Source organism: Suncus etruscus, chromosome X (genome assembly GCF_024139225.1).
Source record: "Suncus etruscus isolate mSunEtr1 chromosome X, mSunEtr1.pri.cur, whole genome shotgun sequence".
Lineage (NCBI taxonomy): Eukaryota > Metazoa > Chordata > Mammalia > Eulipotyphla > Soricidae > Suncus > Suncus etruscus.
In genome coordinates this window covers 104848720-104865125 of record NC_064868.1, presented here as the reverse complement: position 1 = coordinate 104865125, position 16406 = coordinate 104848720, and the positions used below count along the sequence as shown (strand labels likewise).

General features: G+C 47.9%; 1 protein-coding gene across 1 annotated transcript in view; it reads left to right on the top strand.

The window, feature by feature from the left end:
• The window catches only part of BCORL1 (BCL6 corepressor like 1), a 90005-nt gene that overhangs the window by 41158 nt on the left and 32441 nt on the right, over nt 1–16406 (top strand). The window contains exons 5-7 of the mRNA XM_049766721.1: nt 5108–5276; nt 6733–6813; nt 11033–11440. Of these exons, the coding sequence (XP_049622678.1) occupies nt 5108–5276; nt 6733–6813; nt 11033–11440 (658 nt within the window). The remainder of the gene's footprint in view (nt 1–5107; nt 5277–6732; nt 6814–11032; nt 11441–16406) is intronic.

Sequence of the window (16406 nt, the reverse complement as noted above, 5' to 3'; positions counted from 1 at the left end):
GCAGCTGTGACTTCACAAGAGAACTTTTAAATCACTAACGGTCTAGCAGCATGCTCTTGAACTCCAAACACAAAAACGAAAACCTACACACAGAACACTGGCCATGAACCAGGGTGTCTCCTGTCTCCACCACCACCTGTCTGGGAGAGAGAGATGGGGAAAGACTAAGATGGATTATTGTCTTCTCATCCTTAGGCGTAGTCTTGGGAAAAACTTTCAAATCTCTTCCAACTAGAACCCTCATTTTACATGGTTTCACCATCCCCAAAGCCTTCCAACATTTTTTGCCTAAGAGGGAGAGTGCAAACATTTTACTTTCAATGCTGCCCTTGCAGAAGAGACAGACATAAATCCCTTTTTTAGGAAGTAAAAGTTAATGATCTGTACTTTGGAAGAGCCAACTAAGTATGAGAATGAGATGGTACAGTGGATAAAGTACTTGCCTTGCACGAAGCCACTCTGGCTTGGATCCCCGGTATCCCATAGGATCCCCTGAGCCCAGCCAGGAATGATTTCTGAGTGCAGAGCTAGGGGTAAGCCCTCAGCACCGACAGGTATAGCCGAAAACAAAAGAAAAAAGAAAAAGGATGGTACTTGGGGGCGGAGCAATATCACAGTGGAAAGCTATTTTGCCTTGCACGTGGCCAACACTGTACAGACCCCGGTTTGAATCCCGGCATCCCATATGGTCCCCAGAGACTGGCAGGAGTAAACCCTGAATGCCCCTGGGTGTGGCCCAAAAAGTGAGGGGGGAAGATGGTATTTATATAAATAAATAATATTTGTCTTGATGTTCCTTTAACTTTGTCCCACCCAATTCCCTGACTTAAAAGTTTTCCCATGACCAGATTTGAAGATCATATTTCATCTTCCTCTTTCCCACCTCAGTCCTTCCTTTCTCCTAGAACTATTCTTTGTAGGAGCTGGCAGCAGGCAAAGGGGAGAAGGGTCTGGAGTTTGCAGCCAAACCCTCTGCTAAGAAGCAGGAGGCATTCTGCAGACAGTAGGTCTCTGCTATTTGATGCAGCAGGAGAACTCCATGTCCCTGGATAATCGGGACCCTTACCTCTCACCCCAGGCCCAAAAGTGTCCCATCAGTAACATACCTGCAGTCCTTGTTGTTGCTTTTAAGGCCAGTCAACTGGTACTCAGGGCTTACTCCTGGCTCTTCAGCACTCAGGGATCACTCATAGTGGGCCAGGTATTGAATTCAAGTGAGGCAAATGCACTACCTATTGTTCTATCACTCTGACCCCAGATGTAGAATGATGAGCACCTTATTTTCTAGAAGGTGGTATGGGGAGGGTGTGGAGAATCCTGGGGAATCCCTCACTTTTCTCTTCTTGGGGCCTAATTTCATGTTGACAGTGTTGGTTAGTTTATACTTACCAGTCCTAGAGTGCTTCAACTTGGCCCTATTTTTGGGATACCCTGGAGCTTCAGGGGATGTGGCCTATAGGACTGAGGGTTTACTTGTCACATGCAAACATAGCCACTGTCCCTTCTGCTGCCCTGGGCACCAGCTGTTAGTTTTAGGCCTGGAGCAGTAGGAGGGACAGCAAAAGACAGCAGAAACCGGGAGTCCAGTAAACAGTTTTCTCCAGTAATTCAGCAGCGACCATCCAGCAAGGAACAATCTGGCAGGGGCAGCAGCAGAGTCTCCCCCAACCCCAGTACTTCAGCCTAGGGCTTTTGTACTCCAACTGCCCTCTAGTGGGAAGTTACAAGAGGTGAGGCATCTAGTAATTGACAACTTCAGAGAGCACAGCAGTAGGGCATTTGCCTTGCACGCATTCCATCCAGGATGGACGGTGGTTTGAATCCCGGCATCCCATATAGTTAGTTCCCTGAGCCTGCCAGGAATGACTTCTGAGTAAAGCTAGGAGCAACACCTGAGCACCGCTGGATGTGACCCCAAAAAACAGAGGGGGACAGTAGTATACTTACGACTGGCCAGAGGCCACTAGAGCACTAGAGTGTTTCCCTTTTGGGGGGGGGGGGGTTTGGGGTCACACCCGGCAGCGCTCAGAAGCTACTCCAGGCTCTATGCTCAGAAATTTCCCCTGGCAGGCTCGGAGGACCATATGGGAAGCCGGAATTCTAACCACCGACATTCTGCATGCAAGGCAAACATCTTACCTCCATGCTATCCAGCACCGAGTCTATCTTGGCAATGTGAGTGATGCATAGGGAGCCAACAAGATGGACAATCAAGCAGAGGAGAAGGGATAGAAAAGTGGTGGGGAGAGGCCAAGCTGGCATTCTGGGTTTTCAGTCCTCATCCTGCCACTTCCTTCCTATAGGCCTAAGGAAGCTGAAGCACAGGGTTGTCCTGGTAAGTGGCAGCTTCTGAACCAAGTGGATGTCTTGGGCTGTGTGTGGTCCATGGCAAATCATGGAAGTTTTTGGAGTTTCAGTTTCCTCGCCAGTTCTGTGACTAGGATGTTGACTCTTTCGGGTGTTGGAGGAGCAAATGCAGTCAGCGAGAGGGGAGCATTTTTAAAGGCTGCAAAGGCTGCCTAGTGTAAAGTGGCATTATTAATAATGCCTGGGCTGGCTCTGTGGCTTTGCATATGGAGGGGGAGATTGGAATGGCGCCCGCTGTGCTTCTCATGGAATCTATTTTCCAGTATTAATTTACACAGGAAAAAAGACAATTTTTCGTGAATTGGCCTATGTGCAAACTTATTTTCAGTGCTCGGTGTCAATGAAGTGATTCGCAGTGAACTGAGTGGAACCACGTTGTCTCCCAGCTTGCATAAGAGGCTTTTATTTTTGTCTGTGTCCCGCCTCGTCGGGTTGACTAGAGAGGATGGGGCCTGGTTTTGCACCTTTTCAAATGACTTTGGGTGTTCACTGGTCTGGGCCTGTCATTTTTCGGAGCCTCTTGGAGAGGAGGCGGGTGCAGTCGAAGAGTGAGATAGCAGGGGGGGGGTTCTTGTTTCAGCCCCCCAACAACGCTAAAATTCAGTCCCTCTACCCAGGGGTCCTCAAACATTTTAAATGGGTCTTATCCACTGCCCCTCAGACAGCTAGAGGCCCAGACTAGTTAAAAAAAACAAGGGCCGGGGCCGGAGAGATAGCATGGAGGTAAGGCGTTTGCCTCTCATGCAGGAGGTCATCGGTTCGAATCCCGGCGTCCCATATGGTCCTCCCGTGACTGCCAGGAGCAATTTCTGAGCCTGGAGCCAGGAATAACCCCTGAGCACTGCCGGGTGTGACTCAAAAACCACAAAAAAAAAACAAAAAAAAAAAACAAGGGCCGCAGGGTTAGCACAGCAGTAGGGTGTTTGATTTGCACGCTGCTGACCCAAAACGGACCATGGTTGGATCCCCTGGTGTCCCATTTGGTTCCTAAATTTAGGAATGATTTCTGAGCACATATCTAGGAGTAACCCCTGAGTGTGGGCCAAAAACCAAACAAGGGCCGGAGTCATTGCACAGCCGTAGGGCGTTTGTTTTGCACGCAATTTGACTCATCCCTCCCCCCTTGGCATCCCATCTGGTCCCCCAAGCCAGGAGTGATTTCTTAGCACCTAGCCAAGAAGAACACGTGAGCGTCACGGGGTGTGGCTCAAAACTGAAAAGAAAAAAAAAACTGAAAAAAAAACATAGGAACAAGGGCAGCCTTTGCCTTGCACGTGACTGAACTAGGAGGGGCTGTGGTTCGACCCATCCCCCCATGACCCATCCCCCCATGGCGTCTCATGGTCCCCCAAACCAGGGGCGATTTCTAGGCCCATAGCCAGGAGTAACAACTGAACATCATCGGGTGTGGACCAAAAACCAAAAATAAATAAGCAAAAATAGTTTGAGGCAGAATCAAAAGCAGAGAAGGGGCGTCCAAAATTGGGGGGCTGGGAAACTGGGCGTGCATCCCACGCATGCTTACTGTGCTGACGCGGGAACAACCATTGGGCTGGAAAGATGTCGACCACCAGTTGCATGTTTGCCATGGGCCGTATTTTGAGGTCATCAGGCCGAATCTTGGGGTCCACGGGCCGAATGTTGCGACCCTCAAGCCTTACTATGAGAACTATTGTTCTAGACCATCAAAGAAGGCAGCAGGTAAGCCCCTCGAACCTCTACTCGGTTCCGGCTTGTCTAGCTAGGTTTCTGTTCGAACAGCCCCTAAACTTTGGCTTTTTCTTTTTGATTTTTGTAATTTGGGGGCCACACTGGGCTGCACTCAGGGGTTACTCCTGGCTCTTCGCTCAGAAATCACTCCTCTTGGGCTGGGTCGCCATATTGGATGCCGGAGATTGGACCAGGGTCAGCCCACGTACAAGTTAAACGCTATAACTCTGCATGGTCTTTTTTTGGGGGGGTTAGGGGAGCCACACTTTGAGGCACTCGGATTACTCCTGGGTCAGTGCTCCGGCAGGGCCGGAGTGGCTTGGACAGACCTCGGTTCGACCCATCTCCCCATAGCCCATCCCCCCATGGCGTCCCATGTGGTCCCCTAAGCCAGAAGGAACCTCTGAGCATGACCGTGTGGCCCAGTAACCAAAAAAAAATACGAACAATGACTAACTTTATAAAGATTTAGCTAGATAAAGGGGCCGGGCGGTGGCGCTGGAGGTAAGGTGCCTGCCTTGCCTGCGCTAGCCTAGGACGGACCGCGGTTCGATCCCCCGGCGTCCCATATGGTCCCCCAAGAAGCCAGGAGCAACTTCTGAGCACATAGCCAGGAGTAACCCCTGAGCGTCACAGGGTGTGGCCCAAAAACCAAAAAAAAAAAAAAAATTAAAAAAAAAAAAGATTTAGCTAGATAAAAAAAATCTTACACGGAAAATGGGAGTGGGGTGAAAAAATCCTATCCGGGTTCTGAGCTGTGGCGTGAAAGCCTTGCCGGCAGTAGCCTAGAACAGGCTGCAGTTCGATTCCCCCCCCCCCACCTCAGCCCCATATGGTCCCTCAAGCCAGGAGCAGCCCCTAAGCATCACTGGGTGTGGCCCAAGAAAAACAAGAAAGAAAACTCCTGGCAGGCTCGCGAGACCATATGGGATGCTGAGGATTGTACCTGGGTCGGCCACATGCAAGGCAAATGCCCTATCGCTATGCTATCTCTAGTCCCTCAACTTTAACATTTTCTGCCTCTCCATAGTGCCAGAAGTCTGCTAATAACCCACAGGAACCTGCGAAGAAAAGCCCCAGGGTGGCGTCAGAGTCAGGAAAAGAGCACAATGGAGGCAGGGTAAAGCACAAGCACCGCAAGCCAGCCAAGCCAGAGTCACAGTCTCCAGGAAAGCGAACTGCTGATGGCCACGAAGAAGGTAGGCCCCATGGATCCTGGCTTTTGGGAGGAGGAGGTCTCCAAAATATCTGGGGGTGCTCAGGGCCTAAGGGCTCTGAGAGTGACCCCAAAGGTGAGACTGCACAGTGGGAAGATGTTCATTGACCCCCTAGAGAAACAGATAACACGCATGGAATGGAGTAGGGGGCTTAATCTTTCTCCCCCTCGCCACTGGAATAATGGGGTTTTCCCTCAAGCTTAAGACAGCTATCCAACAGACTAGCCAACTCATTACTCTCCAGCAGGGCAAAGGTTGGAAAAGGAGTGAATTTGATGTCTGTGGAGACGAAACTGCATGCAGCCTAAGCATTCATTACCCTGCTTGCCTGTCCTGTGGGTTTATGAAAAACAAAAAAATGGACAAACAAAAATAAAACAAAAATGTTCCGTTAGAGGGTTGGATTGTAGCTCAGTGGAAAAGTGCCTACCATGTATGAGGCCTGAGTTCAAACCTTGACACTACAAAAAGGACAGTCTCCTTAAAGGTGGTGGTGATTTGGTGGCGAGCCAGCTACCTAGTCCTAGCTAGAAAGGTTTAGAGACAGCTTAAACCCAGATTATTATTATTATTATTTTTATTGTTGGTATAATTATTTTGGTTTTGGGGCCACACCTGGTGACATTCAGGGCTACTCCTGGCTGTGTGCTCAGAAATAGCTCCTGGCTTGGGGGACCACCATATGGGACGCCTGGGGATCTAACTGCGGTCCGTCCTAGGCTAGCGGGGTCAAGGCAGATGCCCTACCACTTGCACCACCAATTCAGCCCCTAAACCCAGATTATTATCTAGGGCTACACAAATAGGAGTTCAGGGTAATGAGTGTGTGTCCTTAACCTGTAGGCTCAGTCACTGATAGTTCCTTGATACCCTCAAGGAAGAATCCTCTTGTATGGAACCCATATTCCTGGCTTCTTTCCACTTTGTTCTCACTTAGTACCTCTATGCTTGCTGCTTCTGCCTTGCTCCATCCTCTGAACTTCTTGAGGCTGTCCGTTGAGACCTGTGAATGCAAGGTGGCCACTTATAGGCATCTAGGCTTTCTTGTCTCCCTATCACCCAGATGAACACTGCCACTGTACATTTGGTTTTGGCTTGCTTTTGTTTGGGGGCTTACACATAGTGCTGCTCAGGGGTTATTCCTGGTGGTACTCAGGGGCTTATGGGATGCTGGGGTTTGAATCCAGGTTGGCCATGTGCAAAACAAGCACCCAACCCACTGTGCTCTCACTCCAGCACTCCCACTCTTCAGAGAGACACACAGGGGACAACAGTATATAAGGGGTGCTAATCAGTGTTAATTGAGAGAACTCACCCACCCTGCCTTGATTTTATTACGCTGCCTCCCCCTCACTAGAGCTACCTTGCTATGCCTTTCCAGTCCTTGGACTCTGATTGTGTTTTTCTTCCTTCTGCCCAACACCGCCCATCACTCCAGGTTCCTTGGAAAAGAAAGCAAAGAGCAGTTTCCGTGACTTCATCCCCGTGGTTCTGAGCACCCGGACGCGCAGCCAGTCTGGTGAGTGAGGCTGAGGCCATGGTCCAGCCAGGCTCTTCTCTGCAAAGAGGGATAGAAAAATGGTTGCAGGCTTCGATTTTTGCCATTGCCCCGGGTGAGAATTTGATTTGGTGTGTTAAGGTGCCCAGCTCCAGGATGGGAGAGATAGAACAGCAGCAAGGACACTGGCTGAGCATGAAGCTGACCCAGATTCCATCTCTGGCACCCCATCCATTCCCTGAACAACGCCAGGCTTGATCTCTGAGTGCAGGCCCCGAAAAGACCCTGAACACCATTGGATGTGACTACAAACCCAGAAAAATTAGATGCCTGAGCTCCATGAGAGCTCCTGGTGGAGGGGCATTACCCATGATCTTTGGACTTGTGTCATTACGCTTTGACCACAGACAAATGGCATACATTGCTTGTGAGGAGCTGATGGTAGAAGTGGGAAGGCCTGTGGCATGCAGGAAAACTTGCTCTGCTCCAGGCTCTGACTTCAAATTATTGGGGCCAATTTCAGGAACAGACAATTAACCTTTAGGCTAACGTCTGAAGTGACACATGTCTTTAAGATTGGAAATGATCACTCAGCCACCAGGGCCAACAGAATCACATTTGGTCCCCTAAAATAGAATAGCCCTTTTCGACCACCACTGTCATCCGTTAGTTTCTCTGTTAGCTTGTGTTTAGCTCTGTAAATGGTCACTCCAGCTCATACACATTTTCACGCAAAGTAAGTGGCACTAAGACACATGGCACATACGAGAAACTCAGTTTACTGACATTCTGCTCACTCACACCTCAGCACACAGGACACAGGGGGAATTGGGGCTTGTAATGCTGCCCTGGAGATGTCAAAATTTTGTGAAGCATGGGCTACAGTAATAGTATAGCATGTAGGGCACTTGCCCTTGTTGTACACAGCTGGCTCAGGTCTGATCCCTGGCATCACATATAGAACCCTGAGTTCACCAGCACCGGGAGTGATTCCTGAGCACAGAGCCAGGAGTAAGACCTGGCTTACTACAGGTGTGTCCTCAAAACAGACAAGATGGGGCTGGCGCAGTGGCACAAGCGGTAGGGCGTTTGCCTTGCACATGCTAACCTAGGACAGACACACCCCTGAGCATCACTGTGTGTGGCCCTAAAACCAAAAAAAAAAAAAAAACAAATAAAAAAGAAATTCTAAAGTGTCCTCTGAATCCTCAAAAAGTGATTATATTGTAGTTGGTCCCATTTCATTGTTAAACACATTCTACTGTATTTAATACTTTGAAAGATGGTGACTTTGTGTGAGTTCTCTGGTGACACTTCTTTTTACTGTTGTTATTTTTGGTTTTGGAGGCTACACCTGGTGGTGCTCAGTGCTTGCTTTCTCTTGGCTCTATACTCAGGGATCACTCCAGGTGGCGCTCAGAGGGCCATAAGGTGTCACAAGTGGAACTCAGGTTGACTGTGTGCAAGGCCAGTGCCCTGCCTGCTATACTAGCAATCTTTCTAGCCCCTGGTGATTCCATATTAACCAGATTATTAGATTAACCAAAAACACTTGATCTAACACCAGATTTGCAGAACTTGGTACTTGCTGGTTTCTTCATTGTTTGTTTTTTGGGTTGGGGCCACACCCAGCTGTGCTCAAGGCTTACTCCTGGCAGGTTCAGAGAACTGACCATGGGGTCTCAAGATCCAACTTAGATCAGTTGTATGCAAGGCAAGTGCCCTCCATACTATGCCATCACTGGTATACTGATGGTTTTAGCTGGTTTTCTTTATTTTAATTCACTAATTTGCATGTTCCTTGTCCAGGGGCCATGCTTCTCCATATCGTGCCAATTTTAGTATATGTGCAGCCGAACCAAGCCTATGTACCTGAAGCTGTGGTCAATGGCTGCTCTGCTTCAACCCTTTCTTTCCTTTCTTTCCTTTCTGTCCTTGCTTGGATTTAGAGATTATTGCATTTTATAGTCAGGCCTGGGATAAAGATGGTGGTATCTGGAAGGGAGAGGTCAGATCTTTCTGGAATGCCAAACCAGACCAGTTGAGGGTTGTGCTTTTTCTGTTGTCAGACAGGGGTCTTCAAACTACGGCCCGCGGGCCACATATTGTATTTGTTCCCGTTTTGTTTCTTCACTTCAAAATAAGATATATGCAGTGTGCATAGGAATTTGTTCATAGTTTTTGTTTTCACTATAGTCCGGTCCTTCAACGGTCTGAGGGACAGTGAACTGGCCCCCTGTTTAAAAAGTTTGAGGACCACTGGAAGGAGTGGGGGTGCTGGAGAGATAGTACAACGATAGGGCGTTTGCCTTGCATGCAGCCAATCCTGGGTGGATGGTGGTTCAAATTCCCACATCCCATAGGTCCCCCAAGCCTGCCAGGAATGATTTCTTTCTCTTTCTCTTTCTCTTTCTCTTTCTCTTTCTCTTTCTCTTTCTCTTTCTCTTTCTCTTTCTCTTTCTCTTTCTCTTCTCTTTTCTTTTTCTTTCCTCTTTCTCTCTTTTCTTTCTCTCTCTTTCTCTCTTTTTTCTTTCTTTTTTTCTTTTTTGTTTTTTTTGGGCCACACCCAGTAACGCTCAGGGGTTACTCCTGGCTATGCACTCAGAAGTTGCTCCTGGCTTGGGGGACCGGGGACCATATGGGTTGCCGGGGGATCGAACCTCAGTCCATCCAAGGCTAGCGGAGGCAAGGCAGGCACCTTACCTCTAGCGCCACCGCCCGGCCCCTCTGCCCCCCTCTCCCTCTCCCTCCCTCCCTCCCTTCCTTCTCTTCTTTCCTTTCTTTCTCTCTTTCTCTCTTTCTCTCTTTCTTCTTTCTTTCTTTTCTTTCTTTCTTTCTTTCTTTGTTTCTTTTTCTCTTTCTTTCTTTCTTTTTCTCTCTTTCTTTCTTTCTTTCTTTTTCGCTCTCTTTCTCCTTTCTTTTTCTTTCGTTCTTTCTTTCTTTCTTTCTTTCTTTTTCTCTCTTTTTCTTTCTTTCTTTCTTTCTTTCTTTCTTTCTCTCTCTCTCTCTCTCTTTCTTTCGTCTTTTTTTCTGACTTTGTCTTTCTTTCTGTCTTTCTGTCTTCTTTTTTCCTCCCTCCCTTCCTCTTTTCTCTCCCTCCCTTCTTTCTTTTTCTTTTCTTTCTCTCTTTCCTTTTCTTTTTTTTGGGGGGCCGCGCATCTGGTGACACTCAGAGTTTCCTCCTGGCTATGCACTCAAAAATTACTCCTGGCTTGGGGAACCATACGGGACACCTGAGGATCAAATAATGGTCCGTCCTAGGTTAGTGCATGAAAGGCAAATGACCTACCCCTTGCACCACTGCTCCAGCCCTGCAGTTTTTTTCTTTTGGTTTTGGGGTCACACCTAGCAGTGCTCAGATCTTACTCCTGGCGCTGCACTCATAATTCACTCCTAACGGGTTCAGGGGGCCATATGGGGTCCCAGGAATCAAGCCAGATGCCTGCAAGAAAAACTTTATACCTGCTGTATCATCTCCACTCCCCATTATTCCAGGTAACTTTTTTCTTTAACTTTGGTTTTGCTGGTGCTCAGAGCACTCTACTAATCACTGCAGCCCCTAAGCAGTTAACTTATTGATAAGATTCATTTTGCCACAAAGTTAGCCACTTTACCTTCTGCCAAACCATTTCTTCAGCAGCCATGCCCCATGGCACTCCCCTTGCCCTGAAGACAGTGCTTGCTAGATAACCTCATAAGCACTCACAGTCTGTGAGCTGAATTCTTATGGCACAGCCATGTGGGCCAGTAAAGGTGTGAGGTTTTAACATATGCTAGTTCTGTGATCTTTATTGGTCTCCGTAAAACACTCCTATGAAAATAAGCTCATTTGGGCTTTGAAATACAACTATGGGGCCAGTGAGATGTAGGGGGTACCCCAGTTCAGCAGAGAACTAAAGAGAAGTGAAGGGGCCAGAGCAATGGCACAGTGGTAGAGTGTTTGCCTTGCCACACGGCTGACCCAGGACAAACCTGGGTTCGATCCCAGGCATTCCATCTGGTCTGCCAAGCCAGAAGCAATCGATTTCTGAGTGCATAGCCAGGAGTACACCCTGAGTATCACCCGGTGTGGCCTCAAAACCAAATCCCCCCCCCAAAAAAGAGAGAAGTGATGGAATGGTTCTAGGCCACCCAGCTGGCCCAAGCTGAACATGAATCTGGGCCTTCTCCTCCTGTGCTTTGAACCTACACTCTGCCCTTGTGGGGATACCTGACCACCCTCTGTCCATCCCATCCTCAGGCAGCGTCTGTAGCACCTTTACTGGTGTGACTGAGAGCGACATGGGAAACCAGGACATGTTCCCCACAGAAGAGGATGAGGCGGTGACTCCCTCTGAGACTAAGCCCCGAAAGGTGAAAAAGGGCCAGCGGGACACCCAGTATCGCAGTCACCATGCTCAGGACAAGAGTCTTCTGAGCCAAGGCCGCAAACACCTTTGCCGAACCCGAGAGATACCCTGGAAAACAGAGGCTGCCCGGCAGATGTGGGACACCAATGAGGAGGAGGAGGAGGCAGAGGAGGAGGAGGACGACGACGAAGAGGATAGCCTGGTTAAGAGGAAGAAACGAAGACGACAGAAGAGCCGCAAGTATCAGACTGGAGAGTACCTGACCGAGCAAGAAGAGCAGCGGAAGAAAGGGAAAACAGGTACGCCATGGGGGGGGTTGTAGCTCCAGACTGCCCTGGTACCCATAGAAACCCCCTCCCTGTGGGGGTCACTCCACTCCAGACCTGAGGTTTGGGATTGGGATTGAGATGAAAAGGGGGAAGGCCTGAAAGTTCTACCTCTGCTTCTTCCCCCCTACTCCCCCACCCCCCCCCCACACAAAACAGACACACACAGTAGAAACTGTATGTCTACTTCAGGGGTAGGGTCTCCTTATATTTAGGCCAAGGTTTTTCCTTTCCATGTCCCTCATATTTTGGTGGGCCTATGCAAACAATAATTAACACTAACACCGTTTTTACTGTGCTCCTTTGACTCTAATCCTTAAAAAAACCCACTTAAACTTTTGAGGTTAACTTAAACTAATATGCATGTATGGAAATGTAAAAAAAATACTATGCCTTTAATGTGTAAAGAGTTACATAAGTTTTATGGCTTTAGATTGATTTGTGTGCTGCTAAGAAATACTATAATGTATTACAATCTTGGGACTTGAGGGATAAAGTAATTGTACATGGGTTCTGTTTTATTTATCTTAAAGTTCTTTGGCTGAAAGTTCAAAGTTAAGATATCAGCAAGGGGACTTCTTCTGAGAATTCTGTTTATGGGTGATTGTCCTTCCACTGTAACTTTACCTTGTCCTCTTTCTTTGCATCTTTGTTCTCATAATTAAAAATAAAAAATTAAAAAAAATGTCTTGACAGTTAACAGGTCAGGTTTCTGGTTATCTGGAGGGAGTCAAGTCTTCAGGGGAATAAGTTCCTCCCTCCCTCCCTCCCTCCCTCCCTCCCTCTGGCATTCAAGGATTACTCTTTGCTCTGTACTCAGAAATAACTTCTGGCAGGCTCAGGGGACCACATGGGGTGCCAGGAATCGAACCCGGGTTTGCCACGTGCATGGCAAATGCCCTATCATTGTGCATCTATCTGGCCCCCGAAATAGGTTTCTTATAGAAACCCAGGAACAAGAATAATGACAAAAGCATGGACTTGCCTTTCCTGGGATGCCTCCAGCTACTCAAATCAGCCCCAAAGGTTTTCTTAGCCCAACTAAAGCATTTCCAGGATAAGTGGACACAAATTTGCTTTTCCTGGCTAAGGCCTTAACTTTATATTTGTTTCAATTTGGGGAAAACACCTCGTGGCAGTCAGGGGTTGCTCCTGATGCTTAAGTTTAGGAATTATTTCTGGTAGGCAGCCTTAGCATTAATAAGAAGCAGTGTGATGCTCTGAGGTGGCCCAAGGTGGCATTACTGCCTGAAGGTCCAAAGAGAAAATTGGGCTTGCCTTGGCTACGGCAGGTGCTGTACTAGGTAATCAGAGGCACAGGCTGCTGTAGAGGCTGATAGCAGTTTGTTCCAATAAGTGGTGTTCAGGTTTCTTCCATGGTAGAATTCTAGTTGAGCAAAAAATTCCCTCTTTGGTTCTGGAAGAAAACCCATGGCTGTCCCAGAGTGTCTGTCTCATAGGCTGAAAAGTACTGTATAGATTCTGGGTTTTCTATAATGCAATTTAAAGCTAAACTTCATCTCTGACTCAATTTAAATATACGTACATTTATGTGATTCTATCCTTACACTTCAGTGTGTAATTGGACTAATCCTTATCAGCTATGTGAGAAAGAGGAGCTGATTTTCCTTATTTCTGCCCGAACCATGATGGATTGGCCTTAGCCACTTGCATTAGGTTGAAGGAGCAGCTTTGCATTTCCTAATCTTCTATAATGAGGTCCGGTTTCCTAGAAACTTGGAAGTTTCCTCTGAAACTAGAGGCTTGGGGAACCAGAAGGACCTTCCAGCTTGCCTGGAAGGTTTGGTTTTTTACCCTGTGCGGAGATCCTTGCATGCTCTTGTCAGATTGCAAGTTTAGCTTGCCTTTACATAAACTCAGTAGCAGAGATGGTCCTGCTGAGCAAGGCATCCTGTTTGGCACGGAGGCAGCTCAGGTTGTTGGAAGGTCTGCCATTCCCCAAGTCTGGTGCTGTTGCCAGGTTTGACTTTCTCTGGATCTGCCCGTGATCCGTTCATGAAGGAATTTCTCAACTAGGGGCCCGAGTGGTGGCACAGCGGTAGGGAGTTCTGCTGACCCAGAACAGACTCCCAAGCCAGAAGCTTATTTCTGAGCATATAGCCGGTAGTAACCCCTGAGCATCACTGGATGTGGCCCAAAAACTTGAGAAATTCCTTAATGAGCATCTTCTTCCTCACAAAGCCCCATTCCCTCCTGTTGTCATCCATCAAAAGATTGACACCAAAAAATCACTGTAAAAACAGGTCCAGAGCGATAGCACAGTAGTAGGTCATTTGCCTTGAACACGGCTGATCCATGATCGATCCATGGTTCGATCCTCCGGCGTACCATATGGTCCCCCAAGCCAGGAGTAATTTCTGAGCGCAAAGCCAGAAGTAATCTCTGAGTGTCACTGGGTATAGTCCAAACCCCCCCACCACTACCACCAAAAAAAAGATTGACAAAGGCCAGGGTGTCAGAGTGATAGTACAGCAGGTATAGCACTTCGCATGCGGCTGACCTGGGTTCAGTCCTCAGCACCCCTGAGCCCTCCAACAGTGATTTTTGAGCACAAAACCAGGAATAAGTCCTGAACACTTCTGGGTGTGACCCAAAAACAAATGAAAAAGAAAGTCAAAGGCCAAAATAGGTTTTGTCCATTCTTCACAGAGACTTATCTTTTCTTTCCTTTTTTTATTCTAATTTATTTTGAGGTATTCTTGTGTTATCCTATTGTTTATTGTTCATTTATTTTGGTTTTTGAGCCACACTGGGTGACACTCAGGGGTTACTCCTCCTGGCTTTGTGCTCAGAAATCGCTTCTGGCTTGGGGGACCGTATGGGACGCCTGGGGATTGAACCACAGTCCATCCTAGGTTAGCACGTGCAAGGCAAACTGCCCTACCATTTGCACCACCGCCCCAGCCTCTGATTTATCATACTGTTAGTGATGGTTTCATACAGACATCATTCCAGCGCCACTTTTGCCATGCCACCAGAGTGCCCAATTCTTTCCACTGAGGGCCCAAAGACCACTCCCTTTCAGCACTCCAGACTCTCCCCAGCCTCTACAGCAAACTCAGTTCTGTTGCCTTTGGCCTGTTATTGTTCCTTTGTTGTGTATCTATCTTTGAATTCCACACACGAGCGCTCCCATATCTGTCCCTTTCCTTCTTACTTCTTTCATTCCACACAATACCCTCTCCTTTGGTTTTTCGGGCCACACCCATTTGATGCTCAGGGGTTACTCCTGGGTAAGCGCTCAGAAATTGCCCCTGGACCATATGGGACACCGGGGGATGGAACCGCGGTCCTTCCTTGGCTAGTGCTTGCAAGGCAGATACCTTACCTCTAGCGCCACCTCACCGGCCCCAGAATCTCCTTTCTTGAGTATTAGTTTTTTGTAGGTTCTAGCCAGAGAGCATAGCAGCTCCAATATACTAAACCAAAGAATGCTCAGAGTGGCTCTGTCTCTCTTCAGGAAAGCTGCTACTTTGGGAGGGACACACATGCAGTGGTAAGGGAGGAACGGGACATACGCCTAGCCAGCCAGCCATATCAACCCTGGCAATCAGTGGGGTGATTGTGAGCCAGGTATCCCTCACATCCATGGTGTCTTATCTTTTTCCTGGAAGAACTCCTTTCACCCCTAAACTGCTTCCAGTCTCTTCCTGTCTTCCCTTTCCACAGCTGGAATCTGTTCTACTGAGCTTGGCTAACTTTGGGCAAAAGGGGGCCAGTGTGAGAGTACAGAGGGTAGGGCACAGGACTTGTTTGTGGCTGACTTGGGTTGGATCCCTGGGACTAATTCTTGAGTTCAAAGTCTGGTATAACCCCTGAGCCCCGATGGGTGTATCCCCCAAAACAAACAGAAACAAGGCCTGGGCTGACAAATTACTGACTGAGAGCAACATTTAAAGTAATTTATTCTAATAGTCTTGGGCTGCGATGGAGACTTGCTCAGAAGCAGGTGCTTATTGGGAGGAAGGGGTGATACGACAGTGTCTAACCTTGAGTCAGTGCCTTACAACATACTAGTAGTTCCACATCTGGGTCTGCCCATGTCTGTGTCCCCTGTAAGAGAGCCTCTCAAGGTGGGGGTTGCCATCCTAAGAACTCTGGAGTCTTGCTAAGTCCCCTGATTTGACAAATCAGAGAAAGACACTTTATTCACTTCCCAGCTTTCCTGATATGTTTTGTTTGCTTTGTTGTATAACTATAAAATACAAAGTTCTAGGTAGGAGAGAGGCCTTTCTGCAAGGCATGGCGCCTGTAGCCCCTTCAACCTGCAGGTCTGAAGGCATAGGATAACCGCATAGAGATAATCACAAGGGGCTGGAGCGATAGCACATTGGTAGGGTGTTAGCCTTGCGCATGGCTGACCCAGCATCCCATATGGTCCCCCGAGCCAGGAATAGTTTCTGAGCACACAGCCAGGAGTAACTACTACTGAGCGTCACTGGGTGTGGCCCAAAAATCCAAAAAAAAGAAAAGAAAAGAAAAAATAAAGTGCACCCCTATCTAGTGGACCACCATATAAACTGTCCCTGCTGGTAGGGCTCGGATTCAGTACCCCTAAATAGATTTTGATACTCCTGTAGTGTCCAACCCAGAATATTCTAGAATGTTAGCCAGTAATCCCACATCTCCACAGTGTAGAAGTGCAGTTACTAGGCCAAAGAGATGATAGTATAAAAGTTAAGGCATTTGCCTAGCATATCATCTCTGGCTGCTACTCTACTCTGAATCCTGACACCACATATGGATTCCTGCGCCCAGCCAGGAGTAAGTCCTACGTAATACCTTGTGTGGCCCGGGAACAAACAACAATAACAAAAGTAATAGTGGGCTAGAGTGGAAGGACAGTTGGTAAGATACTTGTCTGGCATGCTGCTGACCTGGTACCCCATATTGTTCTCCGAATCCTATCAGGACTGAT